Source organism: Ornithodoros turicata, chromosome 9 (assembly GCF_037126465.1).
Source record: "Ornithodoros turicata isolate Travis chromosome 9, ASM3712646v1, whole genome shotgun sequence".
Classification (NCBI taxonomy): Eukaryota; Metazoa; Arthropoda; class Arachnida; order Ixodida; family Argasidae; genus Ornithodoros; species Ornithodoros turicata.
In genome coordinates, this window is record NC_088209.1 from 4,029,361 (window position 1) to 4,054,115 (window position 24,755).

Genomic DNA, 24,755 nt, shown 5'->3' on the forward strand with positions numbered 1-24,755 from the left:
AGTGTATGTCTATATTTCAAGTGCTTTTGTCGAATAATTATTTATCGGCTTATATAATTTAGCAATTGTTCTTGATTATTGTGTATTTCGGTATTATTTGTGTAGTATTCCCTGATTATTATACAGAGTATTCCAATTTAACCCCCGGGCTAAATAATTCGCGAACGGGTGCACCAATCACCTAACTTACTTGTTTACGAGCATCCGTCGGATACCACCAATAAGCTGCAAACAATGTAAATCAGTGGGAAGCGCTCATTATTTAAATTTATATAAATCTGATTTATTAACATTATTAGAAATTAATATTTATTAATTAACATTATGATGTCTTAAAAACATCATTTATTATAAAATATTGACATCAGTTTCGTGAAAAACAAAACCACTAAAACAGGGCGCCGTCGGCACCAATAGACCAGTAGACACATTTTAGAGAAGGATCTGCCCCGTGCACAACCAGTAACCGCCTGCCAACATCCCGCGGACGCAGCGCTGCGGATGTGGCGTGCGTCCGCGGGACAATGCATTCTGTTCAAGTGACGCATGTTGCACGTCTGAACAACCATGCTAATTAAGCAAAATATATGCGAAATGGACGTCTCAGGTTGCCCGGTTTCAATCCCTATGGGCCTGGTTTCGAATCACTTTGTCTCTTCATACATAACATGCATATTCAATGCAAGCAATCATTTCTACGATCAGCGTCCTTATCCTTGAGCTAGAGCAATGCATTTTCTTGTAAGCGCTGGCTGTAGATGAGAGATAATAACACTGGTCGCCGCAAGTACACTTCTCGCTTCCAATAATAATGATATCTCACAGTGCAGTTACCACCAAAAGACAAGAATACACGTTTCAAAATCCTTTATTTTCGTATTTTGAGCTCCTCACTGCGTTTTACAGGCAAGAACACACACCTCAATAGAATAATGATGTCATCGAGGGGGGGTATGTTTATTAAAGATAAAGGAAAGGGGGTAACGTCATGGGTCATTCACCGCCGCTATGACGAAGGCATGAGAAAGGGACAACAGCAACTTTATTTCAGGATAATGGGTGGGGAGTTTCATCGCCGGGATGAGAAAGGAAAGTGAAAGAAAAGTGTCATATTAGAATTCGTCCATTAGTACAGTTATGGACAGGATCTCGGGAACAGCTCGTAGGCCTTGTATCAGATGTGAGGGGTCCGACCATGGCCCGAGAATTTTGGCTACGCTGAACTGGCGTTGATCGAAGCGTTGCAGAACAGTTTCCATCAGGGCGTGCTCACGCTTACAGACTTACAGCTGTACATGACAGTACGTATTTTGAAAGAACATGCGTCAAAAAAGAGCTATACTCGCAATATGTAAATTATCAGAAAAGTATCTAGCATCAATCCGCGTATCAAAGTTTGAGAATACTTCCTATTTATCTAGCATTCTTACCTGTAAACCATTACACGGTAAATAATTCCAGCCTCGCTTAACGAATAAACATCGGAAGCTTTCTGAGAGACTCTGAGAGGGTTAACCGGTTAGGCCTGAAAGAAAGGTGAAAACCACAGTGAGTCTACCACAAAAATAAAAGTAGCACATATACCTATATCACAACCAGGATTGTTTACATGTTGATTAACTTAATGGGCTGGAGCGCCTTGAAGAACAATAGAGGCTAAACGAAACCCTAATAAACAAAGGCACTACAGCCGTTTACCTGTATTTCAGTATGGCCGCCTGTGGCGAATCCGTTACCTACGAGGCATCATCACGTGAAGCTTCACAAACTCCATATTTTGCTGATGCTGTTCGCGTTGTAAATTACCGCATTACTCCAAGGCATCGAAGATACCGTGATGTTTGCCATCTCCTGGTCCAGAGGCGTTTGAAATTATAGACTGCAACTTCTATGGCATCACGTGACTCTCTGTTCCACGTCTAGTGAGAAAAAAAAATACGCCTTATGCGAGGATTTTTCCTGTGGCGACCACGGAGTCAGGCGGCATAAGGGGAGAGCAGAGGAAGGGGGGGGGTCGAGGGCGAACAGGTGGCCTCAAGCGCCCACCTGTGCACGCAGTGCGGATGGGGTGCGCACAGCCTCTAGAGGGTGACGTATGTGGGACTTTTGCTGCTGTATACCATTTGGGGCTTCCCAAATAAGGCGTCCCGGAGGCGTTCTATGGATTTTTACACTAGGCTGCGCATGCTCGGACCCTTGTCGGCTATCCACGGGCGATTGCTGGTTGTATGGACACGAAAGCGGGTCATTTGTTGCAGTAAGTAATTGGTTTCGGTATACATATTTTTGTCGCCGCTGGTCGCGTTAAAGCGCAAGAGGAAGTTCTTCCACTTCCGTATCCACCAATGAATTACGCGTTCTTGAGCGGACATCGAAACGAGGCGTCCTGAAGAAAAAGTAACAGCGTTAGACAGGCTTCACCAGTCTCCCACCCCGCTCATCTGACCTATATTGGTCCTTTCTGTTATGATAGCACGGACCAAGCACAGTATAATCACATAGTACCTTGATATCACAGTCGTTCCACTAGCACAACACTGGCCAAACGTTTTCCGCAGCACTCTCCGTTGCAAAGTAAACTCAAGAACGCGTAATTCATTGGTTGTAAAGGAATGGAAGAGCATCCTTTCGCGCTTCACCGCGACCAATCGCGGCAAAAATTTGTAACCCGCAACCGATTAATCACTCCAACAAATGACCCCCTTCCGTGGCAGATTTTTCTCCGAAAGGTGTTCCTAAATGTCCCAAAATGGGCAGCACCATTTTAATGCCGACATTCCCCTGCTTTAGAAATTATGTTTTTCACGAAACTCATTTGAATTTTGACTTAAATAATGAGCGGCGCCCACTCATGCACACGAATTATTTAGCCCCGGGATTTAAGTGAAACACTCTGTACAAGTGTATTCATAACATGACAGACGCGAAAACTGTTCTCGATCTTTTCGGTTTTCATGCATCAACACATACTGTCCGCACCCCTCTTTGTTATATCTACGAGGGGCGTTCAAGTCAAAGCGGGACTTTTCATTTTTCGCAAAAGTAAAATGAACTTACAGGCGAGAAGTTAGTTTTTCAACGTAATCTCCAGCTGCACTAATGCACTTGTCCCAGCGTTTCACGAGGGCTTGAATGTCAGCAGCGTAGAAATCCTTACCTGCGCGTAACAGCCATGATCTGACCGCATTCTTGACTTCGTCGTCGCAGCTGAAGTGGCGGCGCAAAAGGAACGCCTTCAGTGGCCCGAAGAGATGGAAATCGCTAGGGGCGAGGTCTGGACTGTAAGGGGGATGCTGCAGCAACTCCCAGCCAAGTTCCTGTAAGGTGCGTGTCGTGAGATGCGCGGTATGCGGGCGTGCATTGTCCTCTAGGAGGAGGACTCCTTTGGTGAGGAGGCCCGGCTTTCCGAAACTGGAGGTGTCCATGAATTATAGTGTTCAACGTTCCCACAGAAAGGTGCGTCTTTCGAGTCAGTTTGAGACATGTTATTCGTCGGTCCTTGAGGATCAGGCGCTCCACAAGTTGGATGTTCGCAGGAACCCTGACACTGGGCTCTGAGCCGCCCCGGACGGGATCGTCCTGCACTGATGTACGGCCGTCTTGGAACCGTTTGCACCACTCAAACGCTTTGCTGCGACTAAGTGTATCGTGGCCATACCGAGCCTGAAGTCTTCTGTGAATTTCAGATGACTTTACGCCTTCATTCACGGGAAACTTCATGACAATTCGCTGTTTGATGTGCGCGCTCACCTCGTTGTCGGCCATCTTGTCCAGCACGTGTCTTCTGTTTTGCACAAACTTCGGACCACCACGTGGTGAACGCGGAGGCCTGTCGCATGTGAAAATCACGAAAATGAAGTAGCGCGAGTCATTTGTACACTCAGGAGACAGGAAGTCCCGGTTTCACTTGAACACCCCTCGTAGATAACATAGCTGTTCGTCAATCACCTTCCTGAAGAATACAAGCGTCTTTTAACGTTTTTTTTGCTTACTACATCGACTTCTTTTATAGTTGTTTTCATTATTTTAGAGGAGAGGTTTTCCATAACCTGAAGTTATCATGATTGTTGTACACTACTGTGTAGGCTCTGGCCATTGGTAGGCAATTTTGAAATAATGAAATGTGAGAAATTATTTTCTATCGAGCACACTCTAGAAATCTTAGGATTTAGATATATTGATCTCTGTGGCGTGAGAGTGCTAGTGGGAAAATCACTATTAAAATTCGTTCATATGTTTCAGACTTATTTCAGCGTCTTCGACCAAAAGGAGCTCCCTCAACCCATGTCTGTCTTCAACGTAGGTTTGACTACACATAATTTTGTTAGTATATAATGCAATGAAAGTGACGTTGTGTTGAAGCACAACATACCTCTCATATGTCGAGGGGAGTAAATTTTGTACAACGAAGAATTGTAATATTCCCCTGTACATTCTGCATCTGACGCATTTTGATAATGAGGCAGAAGTTACCTTCAGTATTCACCATATTCACAGGCAACTGCATTTGTCCACAACAAGCGAATCATCGACGAAATCGTGAAAAAATATGAAGCCACGATGGAAGGGGTAAGCCGCCTATTAACATATTTCTGTCGCTTGAACATTTTTTGTCTATACAATTGGGAACGATATCGCTATTAAGGGATAGAGGGAAGCATCACAAACTGGCGCATGCCACTATGTGTGGGGTGGGGGGGGGGGGGGGGGCTCTTTTGCAGTCGACATGCTAAATCCACGCGTGTCATCAATGTGGACATTTCGAAGCCCAGCCGTGAAACCCCGTGGCAACAGCTGTTCGACTGCAGTGACGTAGTGGCTGAACGCTGTGTCACTATGACGTGCATTGCAGAGTCTCCTTTCTTGAACTCACTGTAGTCGTGTTCAGTTTAAGAAGACACAAAAAAAATAGTCCGTCAACTACATATGCCGTTGGAGGCAAGGACACGCAATAGCGCGCCACGACAACTACTGCAGCACCACCATGCACCATCAGTGGGAGATCACACTTTCTGCTAGAGCGTGGTGTCATGCGACCAATCTTAACAGCTCCAATACGGAATCGGAGCGAGTACAATGGATTACATTATCAGGCGCAGCAATTGAGCGCCAGGCTACTTATCTGCGGCGCAGTAATATTTCCAGAGCTGACGAACTAGATTTCGTTTCATTCTTGAGTTGAACACGACCTTAGTCAATTTGGCTGAATAAGGCGTCACACTTCCGATCTTGGCTCTGTCGGCAGCGTAGCGAAGATTAATAAGGCATTAGTTTAATACGGTGGTCACTGGTGGCACCGTAGCTTATCATTCCCATAGACCGAAATCACATGCCATTTTTCCCGTGCTCTAGCACTTAGATACTAAGGTAGAAACTGCAACAAACGGACGCAGACAAGCGGGTTAAGACAACAGATACAGACTACTAAACAACAGATAGACCTGCAGATTCGCAACTAGCGTAAGTTTGCTGGATAGAGACAATATCTAAAGTGCACAGGTCCAACAACCAATGGAAATAATGTATATATTGTCTTTATCCATTAAACTTATGCTAGTTGCTAGTCTGCAGTTCTGTCTGTTGTTTACTGTCTCAACCCGCTTGTCCGCATCATTTCGCTGCAGTTTTTATTTTAGTATGTAGTCCGGCCAACTACCCATTTCAACCCACTTGTCCTAGCAATTTGCTGAATCGCAACTCAACGATCGTAGTAAAGAAGCAATCAGGAGATATTTCACCCGTCTCGAAACTCTGTCGCATTCGTCGACTGCTCCACCAGGACTCACTATGCAAAATGCAAAATGTGTTGGCTGTTTGGTGTATTGTTACTAAAAGAAAAAACGTTGGCCATCTCTATCCTCCCATGACGTCAAAATGGTCCGGTAAATTCGTTCATTTCTGGTCAGCTCTGGCGCCTCTTACACACGGCTGGGCCGCGCAGAACTACGTCACGAGTCCCATCGGGGGGGATAGGATACGTCACCATTTACCCTCTACCTTCCTTCTTCCTTGGGTTAGCTCTCTCAAAGAGTAATATATTGCTTTAGAAGTATGCGGAATAGAGGTCCCCGATCGCCCTCTGAAGATCACCTGCGCCCGGCGTTGCTTCGCAGGAGCTCGTTTTATTCGTTGTACTACACGCAGCCAGCAAAAATATAAAAAAAGAACTACCAAGAAAACTTGGGGGGGGGGGGGTCACTCACTGCTTCTTTAAAGGAGAAATTAATTCCTTGATCTGCCAAATTAGCTGTTCAAGCCGGCATCCAACCGGTGACTCAATGTCAATTTCGGATTTGATGAATAGCTTGTTCGAGGAACGCTGTTTTGTCCGCCCGACTCTCAACGAGCACTTTCAATGCCCCTGCCTGCAAACAATAGCCTACCCTCGTAACTTCTTAATTAGTTAATGAGTATTCGCATACACATACTGGCAACGCAACAGACGACAATAAAAACTTAATATCACGTTGAAATTCATGTTCAGGTATCATCGCCTGGTGAAACAAACCGATATGTCATTCCAGGGCGTCGTATACAGTGAACCCTCGTTAATATGACAACTACCGTTCCCGCAGATTTTGGTTATAAAGCGAACTGAGATAATAACGAGAAACGCACCCTCCGCTAATCCCGGAGACCGCTTCATTCCACTAGTTCTGACATGCACGACAGCAACAACTATCCCGATAGTATAACCGACTCCCGTGCACACTGCCATTTCTATGCACCACAGTGCTTCGGCAATTCGAAAAGCACTATGAGCAATTCCGATGCGACAACATCGGGAATTATCCTGATCCCTGTCGCCCTACTTCAACACGTATCACCATCTGCACGAGGTATGTTGTAGCCTCCCCCTCGGGCTACTCTGCGGGTCATGTGACGCGGTTATAATAACGAGAAGACAATACTTGTGTTTGACCCTACCGGTCACAAAAATGTCGCTCATCGTCTGAGAAGCGGATTGTCGCACTAACACGGCGGATATACATGACCGCGAAACGGTTCCCAAGAAAAACGGTCATAAGCCGATTGTGTCAGAATGTCGGGGGTCAAAATAAAGAGGATTCACTGTACTTGGTCGCGGTAGCTTGCCCATGACTAGAGAGTGGATTTCCAGGAATATGCCTTTTCGTCTCGAATCCCACATATGGTGAACTCTTTTTCGCCTGTATTCCTTGCAGCCGGTAAAGACCGTCCAGTCTGTGGTTGGTGGTGACTAGAGCTCTACAAGTTACTCACAAAAGTGCAATTAACCAACAGTTAGAGGACTTTCAAAGTAGCAATTTTTTTTTTAGGAAAAGTGGCTTATAGTGAAATGTACCATGCAGTTACGATGATATACTATATAATAATTATATTAATGTATATGTATATGCCGACGTGTTCCCGCACGCAGGAATTCTAATACGTCCGTACATTTCATTACATAACTGCTTTACAGATCGTCAAGAGAAGTGTTCATTCCGAATCTGACACTGAGATTGAAATGGAACACGGCAAACTGATGAAAGAGTGCTTGGCACAGTTCGAGAGCGAACCGAAGCTGGGAAAGGTCGACGCAGAACTTCGGGAACAGCTAACGAAGGTAATGTGCCGTAGCAGCGTTTACGTTCGTCTGTCAAGAACGTACAGCACATGGCGCCATTAGTGCAGGCGGATTATGCGGCCAGGCAGGTAAACAGTGGGAAGGCACATGTAGCTCTCGGGCTATTGAGTCAGTAATCGTTTAAATCCACCAGCCACAAAAATTCAGAAACGAGTACGTGCGTTGATATAGATACAGAGATATACATGAAGATGGACTGCATATTATTACCAGTGGTGTGAGGATATTCAAGCTATTTTTTTAGCTATTCGTTGCTTTTTATTATTATTATAAGTGAAAATGTCAGCGTGGAAGTTACGCCGGGAGGTACAGTGACACGGAACCCGTTGATTGGAACTTTGAACATCTAACGGATTCTTACTACTACTACTACTACTTCTTTTTCTTCTTCTTCTTCTTCTACTTCTACTTCTACTTCTTGTACTTCTACTTCTACTACTACTACTTCTACTACTACTACTACTACTAACAACTTCACTCCACTCCAAACTCAAACAACTCAACAACAAACTCAACTCCAAAACTGCTCAAACAAACCGACGCAGAATCTATCGCAGTCGCGCGGGAGCCCCGGGTGACGGCGCTTCGAGAGTCTTCTGATCGAACCGCATCTTTATATTTTGACTTGACATTGACTCCTCGTGCGTCTGCCCAAAGTTAGTCTTTTGAGCCGGGAAAAGGGATTCGCTAGATGTACAAAGTTCCATTCGACGAGTTTCGTGTCGTCGTATAGCTCGTTACACCTTTCTCATTGATATTTTGGCTCTACACCTTCCAATTAAGAAAAGTGAAATAATTACAAAACGAGAAATAGTTTGAGTCTCGTCACACCTGTGGTAACACTATGCAGTCCACGATACACAACAGATACGATCCCAGCGTCACGTAGAGGAAGTCCCCGTGTCCCCTTTTTCTCAGCTCACGCGCCACTTATACATGCTTGACCTGGGCCGCTGTACGTCATCAGTCACGTGCCCCGGGACCATGTTAAGCCACGCCAACCTATCGAGAGAGTTCTCGCGCTCAGTAGGTGGCCTGCACTCTTTCGCAGGAGCTCATTTTATTCGTCACAGAACACGCCGTAACGAAAACGAATTAGAAAAAGGTGGTCACCTCAGTCTTCCTTTAATATGTAATGGGAACATTCGCAGTGTACGACGTTGAATAGGTTGACATGATGATATTATTGCCCTGCACTGTAAAGTGCTGTTCTGAATGTTGGGCCGTCATGAAGGAATGCTGAAAGATTAGCCAGCTGTAGGGATCGAACCCACATCTTCTGGATTACCGAGGCTTTATTTGTATTTGTATTATTTGAGGCTTTGTTTGTATCTGTCCCTTCTATGTCGTTCCAGCCTCAGAACATCAGTTTCTCTCTTGTTCATGAAGGAATGCGACAATTGTGTCGCAAATATTTTCGTGAATTGCACTTGTCAACGGAAGTCGTACGTGCGCGTTCCTTGCATTATAGCGCTTCTTGTTCGCATATTGTATCGTTTGTGCAGCACAACGGCTGCTTGCTTTACCCTGAGACACAGTTAAGAAACCTTGTAAACTAGTCTGCTAATCGAAGTTTGTTTCCTAAAACACGAGACGCCTTTGCGACCGGTAACCTAAGGCAATTTCTGCCGCATATCAAGTTTTCGCATATTTGCGGCTGTTCAGTAAGAGATTGAAGTGACGTTTGCGAGAGGGCGACGGTACCGCAAACGGTACGCCAGCGGTGATCTGAGGGGTAGCCACTTGGGTATTCCCGGGGACGACATCGTGAAGCAGGTGGAGGCGAAGAACAGAGCTTATTGTGGCTTCCCTGCTGACCCCAGTGGAACAGTGGTCCTGGTGCCGCCTGTCTGACTGAGCGTGGTCGAGTGCTGGCTTTCCCAGATGGGGGCCGAAGGGGGTATGCCAGATGGGAAGGTAGCGCGGACTACGTTCCTAGACCGCTAGCGTTGGAGATAAGTGTGGTTCGGACAACAGCGGCGTACAGCGACCGGTACAGGAGCGTGTGGCTCAGGAAGGTACCGCTCGTGAATGCCCGAGGAGCACCGTCACGAACAGTGGGACGGAGTTACGCCGTGAATATGACCATGGCGTGTTGATAGCGGTGCGGTGCAAGAGCGTCGTCGAGAAATACCAGGTCGTTGAACGTTGAACGAGTAGTATGACCACCTAGCGAGTCATCGGAGGAAATAGGCACCATACCTTCAGCGATGGTGTCCGCAGTGGTCCGTGCAGTCGCCGCCAAAGTTGGGACGGTAAAAGGCCGAAATACGCAAAACATGGTGTCCGTTGGTGAGGTCACCAAATGGAGAGGAAAATAGTGTTTCTCTACACGAGACACACCGGCTACGATGAAATGTACCAACGGGCAGATGTTCGCGGGCTCACACTATCACGGAGCTGGTGCCGGTATCACGCGGCCGGCTCGCTTGCTGGCACAGTGGCGCGGGGCAGCAGATGAACGCCGCGTTCGTCCACGGGCCGCCACACCCACATTGCGTATTTGAGTCGTGATTACAGATGAGAAACTTTATTTGCTCATGAAAGATAACAGATACTGATGCAACCCGGGTTTATACCTTCGTTGCAGGATCTCAACGCCCGGTTCGACATGTGCAAACGTACTCGTACAATGTTGAAGGAGTACAACAAGGTAAATCCAGTTGTTATGTACCGCTACTATGGTTGTATGCCGTCCTATATGTCTCACTGAATTCTGTGCAGGAGATACAGCATCGGGTTGGGAAAGAACGAGAAGAGATTGAGCTTGCTTTCGAAGAGAAACTCAAACAGGTTATCTTGATAGTATTTCTTTATATAATTTAACCTGCCGGCATCTAACGTGTAGTCCATGTAACCAGGGTTGGTTCCCGAAAGTAATAACATTCCCGATTCTGTTCGCATACCTAAACAACCCATCTTTTCCTTGTTATTGTCGCCCACAGATATACAGGGTGTTTCCTGTAACATGTCCGTGAATTATATATAAAAAGGTTCATGTTCTACAAAGGTGCCGCTTCCAGCGGCACCTTTCGACACTGATCACTTTTCGGCACTGATCGCATCCAGCACCACAGCGGATAAAAAAAAAAAAAAACAAGAAAGCAGAAAACGCCGTTTAAGAACTCGTAAGTTGCCCGGCGCGCGCATTTGCAACAAGCGGCTTCCTTGTACAACGTCTCGATTTTCGAAATATAATTTAGGGACACGTTACAGCAAACACCCTGTATACGATACTCGTTTTGGTTTCTGTTTGCTTGAGACCATGCTTCTGTTTCGGCATTACGTTGCGGTTCTCCTTGCAACTTAGTATAAGCACAGACACAATACTATTGGAGACAATCGCTGATGAAACTCCATGATAAAGGAGCGTGAGCGATTGGCAAAACACACACGGACGCGATGGGTTGCATGCTTTTAGCCCATCGCTGTGGCTCGCCTATATCATGTACTTCACCCACGATCTAACCGCTATCTATTTACCCGCCATACTATATAAAACACTGAAGACTTGAATGGAAAGCTTGTCACGAATATACTAACATGGTACCTTAGATTAAAATAAAAAATGAGGAGAGATACGACAGGCGATTTCTGTTACTGCTGTTGGTACCTGTGGTGTCTTACACCGTATCGTACAGCATTGACGAGCCAGCCAGCCTCCTCCCGTCGCAAACTTTATTCTGCTTTCCCTCGTGCCGTGATGTCCATAACTATACGAAGCCGGAGTACTTTAGCGTTTACCACATGAACATCAAAACAACATCGACACTAGTTTCCGATAACGCATCGGCAATCTCTTTGCGAAAAGCGTCCCTCATGAAAACAAGATCGAACGTTGTAACATATGGGTAGTGAGTGACGTTTTCGGGTTAAATGCCTTTCTCAGATTCAGGGGGTAAAAATCGGGCGCTATTTTTAAGTCTGTAATTTGGGGAGAAATCGGGCGATAATTGTGCCTTCGGGTGTTACCGGCTGTTTTTGTTTCTCCTCGTGTCTAATAAGTCCTTTCCTAATCTCTCCTCTTTTTTTAAAATTTTTTGCGGGATCGTGACCTTCCAGCGGTAATCCCCGAAGGCATAGACAGTGTTGACACACATGGGTGTATTGCTGGGAAAGTAAGTGACCCATTCTTACATGTGTTACATGTGACGACCTTTGTTCGTCTTCAGTAGAAACGTCACTTGAGGATTTCATAGTGACTGGAATTCGGGGAGAAATCGGGTTGAACCCGAATAGGTCGGAGCTCAGTTGGGGGGGGGGGGGAATAAAAGTGCGAAATCGGGTTTAACCCGAAAAAGTCAATCCCTACATGGGGCATAACAAATATGAGTGATCGGATTTCACGTTATCGTCTTTATTGCTGTGATCCTCTATGCAGCTGCTCTGCTTGAAGGTCTCCAAATCCCACCAGCTGCGCTCCCGTCGTCCTTTTTGAGCTCATTTTATCTGCTGTAGGACGCGCCGTGGCCAAAACAAGAGAGTAAATTGTGGGAGACAACCTCAGTACGCCTCTCACGGTGTGACAACCGCTGGTGACCACACCTTTGAGGGCACATTCCTTGCGGAAATCAGTCTTCGTGTACCCCAACGTATTACTACGTGCACTACAGTGTAGTAGTACAGTGTGGGCGGTGTACAGCGAACATTGCTACGGACCTACGTAATAGTTACCGGAAAATTTTCATGGACATTTAAAATTCATACGTATTCCCTAGCCGTTGTCATAGTATCACGTCTGAATATTTCAAAGTTTGTGTTTGTTCATTGGTCACTCTCAACAAAAAAGGTGAGTTGGCAATGCACACGCCACTTCTGTTGAAAGTCTCCACTGTACTTTTTGAGCGTTGCGGCTTGTAAGTGTACCGTGCTGTGGATATCTCCTCTAAGAGCATCTCGTTGATGACCAGCTCCGACATTCCACCTTAATGCGACCTTAATCAACCTTAATTCCACCTTAAATCGCACATTACATTGTGCACTGAATATCAGCAGACCAATTTGTCGCAAAGCAGAGCCATGCCGAACATCGAGACAAGTGCTTGATCGGGAAGGAAAATGGTCTTTTCCCCTCTAATAAAGCGTATTTTCTGTGTTAGGCGATGGAAGAGGAGAGGACTAGACACATGGACGAAATTGCTGCTATGGCTGGAACACACAAACTAGATATAGAAAAGGTAAGTTCGAAGCTCATCTTTCTTTTGGCAGTCATCAGAGATATGGTACAGTACACATCCTGATGTCATTTCGTACTTTTCGCAGGTGAAAAAGGCGATGGAGGGTCAATCAATACAAAGTAAGCTCTTGGAATTTCTGGTTGGAGCACTAAAAGCTCTCCCCAGCGTGATGCAGACCTGGAACAAAATTCTGGAAAATACAAAAAGGATCACTAAATAGGAACCAGGTACTGAAATATTATTATGCTGATCAACGCAATTTAAAGGGACGGTCGCATCCAACCCAGTTGATTTCGAAACTGCAGTGTCGAAACAAAAATAATCGCTGAAATATCCGCATGTAAATAAAAACACTAACGAATCCCGGGTTAAGAATATGCCGCTAAAAATAAATCGTGTCAAAATCCCCCCCAAGATTAACCATACGGTTGCTTCTGTCACGTGGTATGGCCGCGAGTGCAATAGACAATCCGCTTGACAAATAGTTCAAAAGTCGGCGAATTTAACTAGACTTCTGCCATGAGTACATTTTATATTTCGTACATCGGACTTCCATACTTCGCACGCGAAGCAAGCGTACTTCATTTCAAAGTCAGTATAAACCCAACTCAGCCAACTCAGAGCACACGCACAAACGAACGAGCGCTCAGCACTGCCACAGTTCCTGTTGATGCTTTGTCAAGCGTAATAACGCGGGACATGCATACAGTGCATAGGCTTTTCTACACTAGAAAGCAAAAAATAGCAACAACGCACACAGAAGAAATATGGCAGCCATGACAGACCACAAGGGCAGAAACCGCGAATATAAGCTACGTCTTACTGCTGTCCTCTACGTCGAAATACACACCTATCACTCCGCTGTCGTGTTGGACTACAGGATGTATTTTAAAACAGTTTATTTTTAACGATACATTTTTAAACAGTTTATTTTAGCGATATATTTTTAAAGAGCTTATTTGTAACGATATATTTTGCAATGATATATTTTCATGGTGGATTCTTGAGCGATTGTTCTTTGGGCGGGGATTTTTGCGTAGTTGATTGTTTATCGGGGAATTTTACGCGGTTTGCTGAGACACAATATATTTTGAAAGAGTTGTTCTTAAATGATTTATTCTTAAAGAATTATTAGTGTAACGTCCAAGTTCTCGTCTGAAACCATTGTGTCCAGCGTGTCAATACGCCTCGTTTGCACGAATTTTACTGGTTTTTGTTCTACTTGCAGGGCCTGTAGAGTGCCAGCAAAAACAGAAGCAACTACCTGCTGGAAGTGTTACAGGTTTAATAAAAGAACAATAGGCTATGGCGTTGCGGGCTTAGTCCTCGTAGCTGAACATCGTTGCGTATTCTTCCTCCAGGTCGTCGTTTGGTATCAACGGCTCTATTTCCTCGTTAATTTGCCGTAGCTGGTTGTCGTGAGCCACGAGTCTATTGAGTAGCCCGGTGAGCGCAGCCTTGGAGACGTTCACGTCGCTTGGTAGCTCTGTCACCTCGTTTACCACCTTTGCGATCTGCGTTCGGGGGGCGGCACGTTTGTGCTTGAGATGGGCCATCTTGACTGTAGTGCAGTCCGTTAATCCCGGGTTTCGGCACCAATAATGTTGTGAACCGATAGAAAGTCACTCGAAGTGGGACTTACGGAGCTGCGCTGCTCGTCGGTGGACTCTCGAGCACCGATGTATCTCGTATATGCAGAAGCAAGGATCATAAAGTCCAAGCACACTCCTTTAATTCAATATGTCGTCTATACAACTATAAGCCTGTCATTGTCGAATGGCACTGAACACACATGTTAGTTCGTCACAAAACGTCATCCTCTTGTTCGTTCTCTTCCTCTTTCTCGCGGTTCCTTCAAAAACTACGAAAAGAAATATTTCCGCAACAGGCACAAAGGTGGGTAACGGCCTACACTCTAAGAAAAAAGGAGTAAGACGGTGAGTAATTGCAGCTTCTACTTCCCTAGTCTGCAATTCTCCCCATTTTAGTCCGCTAACCCAATATTTAGTCCCGACATTTACTCCCCAGGACTGCAAATTGTCACTAAACTTCGCGAATGGTCTCCTGAATGCAACAGTCTACGTAAGTATGTGCCCTTGGTCAATTTGAACGACATAAGGCTGTATAACTCAGACAACGTAGCAATTTTCCAGCCACACTGAGTAAGAAACAGTTAGCGCATCTTTCTTCCCAAATTGTGCCCTAGTATGCGCAAGATTTTATATCACTCGATGTATCACGGTTGACGGTTTGCTTCAAAGTATTTTCATGCATGCGCACCAATTATTTACCTGGGCTGCGCGTGGAATGCGGTCTTCACTCTGTGACATTCATTTACTCCCGTGCATTTACTCCCGAAAGGGACTGTTTTTTGTGGCAATGCAATTACTCCCCAAAAGGAGTAAAAGTACTCTTTTTTCTTGGAGTGTAGGAGGGCGCAACAAACGCCGAGAACAACTGTGACATAACCGAACAATAGCCGGATAAAGAGTATCTCGTGATCATCGCATTTAAGGAGAAATGAAGACGGAATGGAGTTATTCGCAGCTGTTAAAAAACCGCTTCCTCTCGCGCTCGTTCTGTCACGTCTGAACACGCTCCTATTTCATTCCACTGGGAATAGCTCATGATCCTCTACATCGCGCCTCAACCAAGTTTCCGTTAAAATAATAATGCTAGAGTTACTTGAAGTGATACATTCAGTCAAGCCATCCCGCTTCGGGACAAAACTGCGTATATTCATATATATGAGGAGTCGTAAGCAGACGGTCGAGTTGGTTTACATAATTGCTATTTCACTTGTTCAACAACAGCATTCTTCTGGGGGTCGAACACATATTGCTTGTCATCGACAAACAACTTATCAAATCTTAGCTTATAAGGAACAGCCAGGCTCTTTTCGAGCGCTATCAAATGTTTACGAGCATTGCGAACTGAGAGAGGAAAATCCTCGCGAACAGCGAAAGTGGTATTCTTCAATTTAGGACCGTTGCTCAGAATCACCTGTTTTGAAGTGAGGTAATTTCACAATAATTGGCCTGGGCTTTAAGTGGGAAAATCTCCCTAAACGATGAGCACGTTCTATGTCAAGGTCATTTAGCTCAACTTCCAACTTATCCTGCTGGCAGTTGCGACGCAATACACAAAAGACGAGACAGACGATGTCGCACACTTTCAACCACTTTTACTATGAATCAAAGAAACAAACATGAAGATACAACCAAGACTACGCCCCCCAAGTTTCCTTCTCTCCCCCCTCTTTCATCCAAACAACGTGCCTTTATTTACCAGGTCTTCTTGTTTTTTTATCGATCTCATGATACACATATCAGGCAGGTCGTTTGAAGCTGGAACATAAACAAAGAAAGAGATAAATGTGTGAGCTCCCCTACCGCGTTATTAACAAAAAAAACAAACAAAAAAACAAAGAACAAAAAAAACAAGAAGACCTGATAAATAAAGGCACGTGGTTTGGATGAAAGGTGGGAGAGGAGGAAACCTGAGGGGAGTGGGTAGTCTTGGTCTGTATCTTCATGTTTGTTTCTTTGATTCATAGTAAAAGTGGTTGAAAGTGTGCGACATCGTCTGTCTCGCCTTTTGTGTATTTCGTGGCTACTGTCAGCAGTATGTACCAACCTGCCCGGTCCTCGTTACCATATCCTTACAGAATAAAATAATCTTATCTTCGGCGGCCTTCCATGTCTCAGAGGGGGTGTCCTCGATTCCGTCAAATACAAGATTATCTCTTCGTGTCCTGTTCTCAAGGTCGATACACTTTGGCTTCAATTCATCAATGTCGCGAGTAGATTGGGTGGGGACCACTGAGTCAGCTCTCAAACACTCAGCCTCAGATTCAGGCTGCGTTCCAATACCTCGCGCCCGCGAAGCTGCCTGACCAGGCAGCTGAGTAGACTCCTTTGCTTGTCACTATTGGAACAGGCTTGCCTAGCCGAGGCGCCTGTGGCGCCATCTCGTTGCTCACGCGAGAAATGCGTACGGCGCAAGCGCAGCAGGACTCTAAGGCGCTAAGTTTGTAGGACATCGTGCATAAACTGTCACCTTCACAACTAAACATGTGTTGCAACTCTCTACGCAGTTTTAAAAAACATACCACTATGTGCAACTTTACATTTAAAGCCAGCAGAAACAGCGAGCACGCTGGTACCGTCAACGCGCGTCTCCATCCCGGCTGTCAGATGGTCAGGCGTATAACTAGACTGCATCGATGCGCGCTAGGCGGTAGCCGACTGAATAGCGGACTTGGCGAGATTTGGAACGAGACTTAACATGGCGGCACTTCCGGTTAGACCGCTAGCCAGTCGACTAACCGGGGTATTGGAACGCAGCCTCAATTTTCCTAACTTTAGTTGAAAGTGTCGCAATAGTGCTATCCGTGACTAGTTGCCTTTCTTGAAGGGATTTCACTTCATCCCAGATTTCTACAAAGTAGCTGGTTCATTGCTGCTTCGAGACGAGTTACGGTATCAGCAACGTTATGCTGTTGCGCCCTTTCGTCCTGAGTCATTGGGCCGCGATTCGACTCAACGCCCCCAGACAATTTCAACGATGATTTCAGCAATGACAGGGTTGATAGAGCATACTTCACAATAATTTTCGGCCACGCTACCGCTACCACACAGGGACTACTAGTACGATAGCACTTTGCGTGCTCATGATAACTAACCTGTGTTAACAACAAGGGTAAGCGGTGCATGGTAGCAGCGGCACCGTGCTCGACTGCCTGAAGGTAGATGTTGCCCTTTTGTAGTGTTACCTCGGTGGTCATGCGCTGTAGCGCATCCTTGTGATGGGATTCGGCGACTTCAACTTGTTCTGCAAAATGCATCTCAGGTGAAAAATTGTTGCGGTAATTCTATTAATTTATTTGCAGCATTTTGGGAAATACATAGTGACGGCGATATTACCTGTGTTGTACTGCCTGACCATCTGCTGTTGGAGTTCCATGTCCTAGCTATTATATATAATAGCTGTCTGAGGTTATTACACATTTATTATGCAGGTTTTGTACCTGTGAGTTCCTGCAAATGTACTCCGCGGTGATCAGGCTGGACAGAGAGTTATGCCTGTATAACAACAGTGACTAATATGCGCATAATACGTGACTGTCACTGAGCAAGCAGAGGGCAGCATACAGGGGGTTGCTGAAGAGAGCTCAAGTAAATTTCAAACTCCAATGAAATAACTTCATGATGGAAGAAGGAAGTCACTGAAACGGTTAGCCAGATGTAGGACTCGAACCAGCATCGTGTGGATTACCGATCCAGTGCTCTTACCAATTGGGCTAAGCTAACATGCGTCTCCAGTCACTTCCTAGGGTGAGTCACCTTCAGATGAGGCACCCTTGGAAGACACTGGAGTGTTAGCTTAGCTCAATTGGTAAGAGCCCTGCGCCTCGATCTTGAGCTGCGCATAGCAATCGTTATAGCTATTATTTGAAATTGCCGCGCCGCCACGCCACGGAACGTCACTGAAACGCAATGAAGCTCCGCCCTCTCGTAGCGCGCGATATTTCACCGGAGATAGCGCGCGCTAAGCGCGTAGCGATCCTTATATTTTAACGCAAACCTTCGGCTCGCGTTATGTGGTAACGCAAATATGGCTGACGTCTTTAGTGTGATTGCAGCTGGTCTTGTTGCTAGAAGCTTCAGACGGGAGCGAGTTTTTCGCTCGCCCGAGGATGCTTTCGCGTACGACGAACAACAATTTCGAGACTTGTTCCGTCTTCCGAAAGACGCCGTACGTGCGCTGTGTGACGAGCTGCGCGACATTCTCAGTCCAAGGACTGCGAGGAGAACAGCGCTTTCTGTGGAAGCTAAGGTACGCAAGGGCCTATCGTCACAGACAGTAAAATGTGCTGTAATTATGTTTTGCAGGTGCTGACCGCACTGCGGTTCTACCCAACAGGGAGCTATCAAAGATGTGTCGGGCAGGAGGTCACTATTTCTATTGCACAATCTTGTGTCAGTGACCTCATCAGTAGTGTCAGTAAGGCGATATGTGACCTCCTGCTGACGCGGTATTGTAGTTTCCCGCGGACCGCGGAGGAACTGACGCACTTCAAGATGGGCTTCACCTCAGTATCGGGAATGCCAGCCTGCATAGGAGCCACAGACTGCACGCACGTTGCCATAATTGGCCCGTCAGAGCCAACCTACAGAGAATGTGTGTATGTCAACAGGAAGGGGTACCACTCCCTGAATGTGCAGATGGCATGTATCTTCAGTCTCAATTTTATAGTTGTGTTAGATTAGTTGTTCAAATGTGTTAAACAGCTCAAACTGGGGATAGGGAAGGCCTTTGAGAAACTATGAAAGCGCAAGATTAGCCCACTGCTTTTCAACTGCACAATATATTTTCATAGATTTATTCAGTGGTGGTACATTCCCCACTCCTCAAGAAAATCAGAACCACAACATTGCTGATTCTGTTTTTGTTCACAATAGGTACAATTTCTTTCGGTTCTATAGGTATGTGATACAGAGCTGTTCATACTCAATGTGAACGCAAGTCCTGGGAGTTCCCATGACTCTTTTATTTGGAGGCATTCCCTTCTTCGTGACCTTGTCATAGGGGGCCATATCACAAATGGCGAAGGTGGCTGGCTAGTTGGTGAGTCATCAATCGGCTGACAGTAAAATTATTGATAGAAACATCATAGTGCAAGATGAAGCCATATAGGGAGTTTCCACCTACGTCACATTGTGACGCGGCAGTGACATGGCATGCTTGTAAGCTCCTCCCAGTAGTGGTCACTTTTCGTGCTAGCGGCATTGAAAGATGACAAACTGCGCTCCGCGACCATACTGTTTCAATGCGACCATACTTTTCATAAAAGGAAATGTGAGAACGACAATAACAATGTGTCTTTGGGACAAAAAGAAGGGTACGGACGCGAACGGATTTCAAAACAACATCAAAGGCTTCGTTTTCGAGCAAATGCTAGATAACCTCGGCAGCTACGCCGAAAAAGTGACCACCACCATAGCGGCCAAATGGGTTCGTTTGACGTCATGTGAGAACACCCTATATGTGTGTGTACACATTGTGTGCAATACATTTTGCTTTTCATTTGTATTTGTTGGCATATTTTTCCCTTTTTTTTGCATTTCGTATCCCTCAGTACCCCAATTTCCTAGAAGGGCTCATGTATATGTCATGAAAATATTTGGCCTTTCTTTTGCTCTCAAGATATTCGATGGCAGATAACTAAATGCACTACTCAATGTAGCGTGGTTTCACGCTATCCTAGTATTCATGGACCAAAATGAAAACTTGTATGGTACCGCAGATTTGAAACACACAAGTTTTCCTGGATGGACCATTCTGAAACACCAACAAATGCAAAGAGCGTACTAGATTTTAGTGCCCATTTTCCCTGCTTTAGTGTATTGAAGGCCTAAATGCCACCCCATTTCCAAAGTTTTTAGTGCCAAAAATTTAAGGCCTAATTAATAATGCCAGATAATATAGTGATTTTAGTGTACACAACAAAGCAATAAATATGGTAAGCAAGCTGTTAAAATACATAATAAAGCATTGATAATGTCCATATACAAGAACGTAGACATGCTGTCCAATGTCACGTGTCCTATCCTTAGTGAGGTTCTTCGGACGTTTATGGGTACCTGGAAAATATAAGTAAAATGAATGATTATCTGTAATTTCAGGTGACAGTGGGTACCCGCTTGAACCGTGGCTTCTCACTCCAATTCTTGGCGAACAACAGTCTCCTCATGAAGAGATGTTCAACATGGCACATGCACGTGCAAGAATTTTTATTGAGGTGTTTTGGGGTGCTAAAGTCAAGGTTTCGATGCCTTCTGCGCTTTAGAGCACTTCATTATAGCCCCACCAAAGCAGCATATATTGTCAATGCTTGTGCAGTCCTTCACAATATATGCAAGCTGTACCATGTTCCAGACCCTGACCCTGAACCTGTGGAAGATATGCCACTGGAAAACATGCAGGGCCTTATGAGTGGGCACATGCTCGACGGAAGTGACGTAAGGGCTCGTGGGGCAGCGGTGAGGCATTATGTTGTGCAGTACCTTGCACAAAGGTGACATCTCTGTGCAATACATGTGTGTGTGTGTTTGTGCTGTATGTCTACATTTTCTTTTCATTCCAATATGACACATCTAAGGTTACTTAGAAATTACAGATATACTTCCATGCTTCTGTGTTCGGTGGAACAGAAAGGAACCCAGGAAGCATAATGCTGCTATTAAGAGGAACCTCACCTTAATGTGCATCGCCTATGTCTTGTTCCAAAAAGGCAGAGGCAATAACAGACAGACTACCTGAAATGTCTGTTAATGCCCCTGCAATCTGGTGCAGCACTGTCTGGTTCTCCTGCTGCTGGTCCCTCATTTCTTTCATGAGGTTCACCAGCTCATCATGAGCTGAAGGCCTCGCAGAAGGCGGAGGCGCTTGAAGGAAGAAAGTGTATGTTAGAGTGCAGATAATGGTAACTGAGAGACTAAACATTACTGTGCCTGTTAAGCTCTACAGCGCACAGATCTGCGAGCTTGGCACGATGGAAATGAATGATAGCATAATCAGTGTAGGACATTTGAAATTATGTCGTCTGACCGAAGTTTGCTGCAAAGCTGTAGTATAAAACACGTATCTTATCACTATATCATGTTTTTATGACAAAGCATGATTTCAGCCGTTATAGAACAAATTTTTCTAAGAAGAACGTGTTTTTTTTAATCTGATGAGTTGCAATATGCAAGTCAATTTAGGTACGAGACTTAAACATATATACCGCGCTACCTTTAAGTCAATCCCCTGGGAACCAACTTTTTTCCCCCCTCTCGCTGTCTGAATTAAGAGAAGCTCAAATCATGAGAGAGTGATCAAACACTGCAATAAAAAATAAATAATGCAACAAGGACATATTTGTCAGGAACTGCTGTCGTATGCGCTCTAGGTCAGCCACATTGAGGTATCAGAGTTTCAACTAATGACAGTCTACTGTTATTTTAAACACTCAGACACTCAATTGTGATATAGTAAAAAGTTACACATGAACAGCGAAATTGATAACCTACCTCTTCGTGTTCTGCGACCCATTGGAGGCAAGAATGTGCGGGGACGAGGCAGCGAAGGTGGTGAACCCACTGTCCTTTCCGTCTCCTCTGTGCTTTCCTCTGCTCCATCCTGGAGGGACTCCGCTGCAGTTGCAGGTCCAGTTGCAGCCTCACTCTGCAGGTTTAGTGGCACCAAATGTGCCTGCGATGGGCCAGGTAGAGCCTTGAGAGAATAATGAGAATAATTGGGGTTTACGTCGCAAGAGACAAAATAAAATGAAACTACATCTCCTGAATTACAAAATGTTCCAATGTTCAACCGTACAAGTGAACTAAGCACAACGGTATAGAGATTTTAGTGCTTCTTACCTCACTTTCCTGAATTAGTGGGTCACCACTTACTGCGTGGATCCCAATAAGGGCAGCTAGCCTCTTCTCCAGAGGGGTCATCTCAGGAGCAGTCTTTTCTCCCCCTCCAGTTCGCTGCAGGTCTCTCCTACTGCCAGCAGCTTTCTCTTTCACCTTACACCTCCAATCTGACCAGACCTGAGATACAATTTGTTAGTCTTGTTGTACACACACTTGTAGAGAAATTACCAGACACCCTTCAATACTCACCTTTTTCCATTTATCTGCTGTTTTTGCAGGGCCTGCTGCATTTAATTTTTCACACAACAATTTCCAATGCCCCTCCCTTATTTGTATAGTAAAATTTGGCGTCAGTTTATTGTCGAGTAGAAGGGGGTTTTCTTCCATATGAGTAAGCAATATATCATACTGTTCTCGGGATGTTTTCCGACTCCTCGCTCGACTGCCCATTACACAAAATCGCTGTGGACGAGTTAGAACAAGTGACGCGTGGATCGAACACGACAGATTTGCAGATGCACGGTCAGTCGTCTGCAATGAAGGAATATCAAAGCAGACGACAGACACCGGACGTAAAGGAACGTTTGCAAATTTAAATTTGTTGCAGGCAGTTAATATTGGCTCTCCTATACAAATGACTTGTCACCACATTTATTATCCTGAACTTTTAGATGAAACATAAACACGTTGGTACAGAGGTCCGAAGCAGACGACAGTTTTGCACCCAGTGACGAGCCTACGTCGCTCGTAGTTCGTCGATGAAACACCGTATCTTCGGTGGGTTCAAATATTACACAAACAGGAAGGTGATTACATTTACCAGTGACTGCATGCGCTCTGAGACTTACAGACATCAACACATCAGCAAATAGCGAGAGCACACACCTTGCAGCGTGCTATGCGAAACCCGTACGCGATCGGAGACCACTTCGTCACACCACCATACACGATTACCACCAATTCCAGTCATCATAATTACAAAGTATGTTCTCAACGAGCAACGAAGACGTACTGTGATGACGCACATCACCGCTGCACACCACATTTGGACGGTATTGACACCTGCAGTTGACATGTCCACAGCACAGCAAAGCGCAGCACACTACTTCGCAAACAGGTTTATCCAACTCTCCGGTACAAGGCCACCATCACTCTCCCTGCACAAACATTTATGTGGTCTCGTGAAACTATTTCGTGGTCTTCTAAAGGTATAGCTATAGCCACCGAGCAATAACTCCGTAACTTATTGACGCGCTGCCATTTTGTTTGGCACATAACACGAACGTAAACAAAGGCAACGGCGGCAGCGATTCGCCGGACGCTAATACTCTCGCGACCAGCGCCATTTTTGCTGGCTGGAGGGGATGGGAGGAGCCGCGTTACGGATAGCGCACGTTATGAAGAAATTTAACGCAACGCGCGTTACGAGGACCCGATAACGCTCGCTAAATGTGGGCGGAGCTTGAGAATAGCGAAAAGTTCAAGATCGAGCCCCTGGATAGGTAATCCACAAGATGTGGGTTCAAGTTCTAATGCTGGCTAACCTTTACAGTGACTTCCTTCATTAGTCATCCATTTCTTAGGCACTTGTTGCTCCGTATGTACTTGTCCTTTCTATGTGTTCCAGTCTCAGAACATCAACTGCCATCATGTTCAAAAGAACTTCGTCATACGTTCATAGTTGGATCGTTTTTTATGCATATTTTAAGATAATGACCGCTAAAAATGTGTCAGACACCGTTACCAAGGCTGCCGTCTGTCTCAGGTGAAACATGATTTTTCCCAGAAGCCCAATAATGTATGACGCTGCATCACATATGCTATTTTGGAACAATGTGTGCAGACATACTATGAAGATATTATCTGAGTGCCACAATAAACTGTATGAACCACATTTCATGTTACATCATCTTTGACTACAACATGCCTATTTGAGCAGCCCAAGATACAAAGCTTGGTTCCTCAAGGTTTACATCCTACTCGCACTGAGCGCACACTTTGCACACAAAACGTAGATTAAGGTTTTGGATAGTGAACTTGTGTAGTGAGCACTTCTTGAGGACTGAGAGCGCGACCCGGAAGTCGCACACAGGGTAACCTGCACAGCAGTCTGATTTACTTCCACATAACGATCATTAAAATACTTGAGGTGCTTAAACTATACTATTTGGGTGCTATCAGACAGTAAGAGTTTGAACAACACTTACGACATGCTGACTGAATGGGTGGACAAAAGGATGCGTCAGAACAGGATTGGATTTGTGTCGGTGGTGGAATTGAGAGCCCAATGTAATTCTTACCAGGCGGAGAAGGCTGATGAGATGATGCTTTGTGCCAGGGATCAGCGCAGTGATTTCTCCAGGATCCCAACCATGGAGGGGTGTTGAAAAACATTGAGGTGGGAGGGGAGTCATTATTATAGTTACATCATTACAGCTTAATACATCATTACCAACATGTGTGTAAAGCTGAAATTGCAAGCGCAACCCCTGTAGTGTGTGCACAGGTGAAAAAATTAGGGGGTGTCACTGAACATCTGGGGGT

General features: G+C 45.3%; 1 protein-coding gene across 1 annotated transcript in view; it reads left to right on the forward strand.

Annotated features, from left to right (window-relative positions):
- The window catches only part of LOC135369152 (atlastin-2-like), a 33,564-nt gene extending 20,558 nt beyond the window's left edge, over positions 1-13,006 (forward strand). Inside the window, exons 7-13 of the mRNA XM_064602811.1 lie at positions 4,243-4,299; positions 4,498-4,569; positions 7,445-7,588; positions 10,200-10,262; positions 10,334-10,402; positions 12,709-12,786; positions 12,872-13,006. Coding sequence (XP_064458881.1) covers positions 4,243-4,299; positions 4,498-4,569; positions 7,445-7,588; positions 10,200-10,262; positions 10,334-10,402; positions 12,709-12,786; positions 12,872-13,006 — 618 coding nt within the window. The remainder of the gene's footprint in view (positions 1-4,242; positions 4,300-4,497; positions 4,570-7,444; positions 7,589-10,199; positions 10,263-10,333; positions 10,403-12,708; positions 12,787-12,871) is intronic.
- The last annotated feature ends 11,749 nt before the right edge of the window (positions 13,007-24,755 follow it).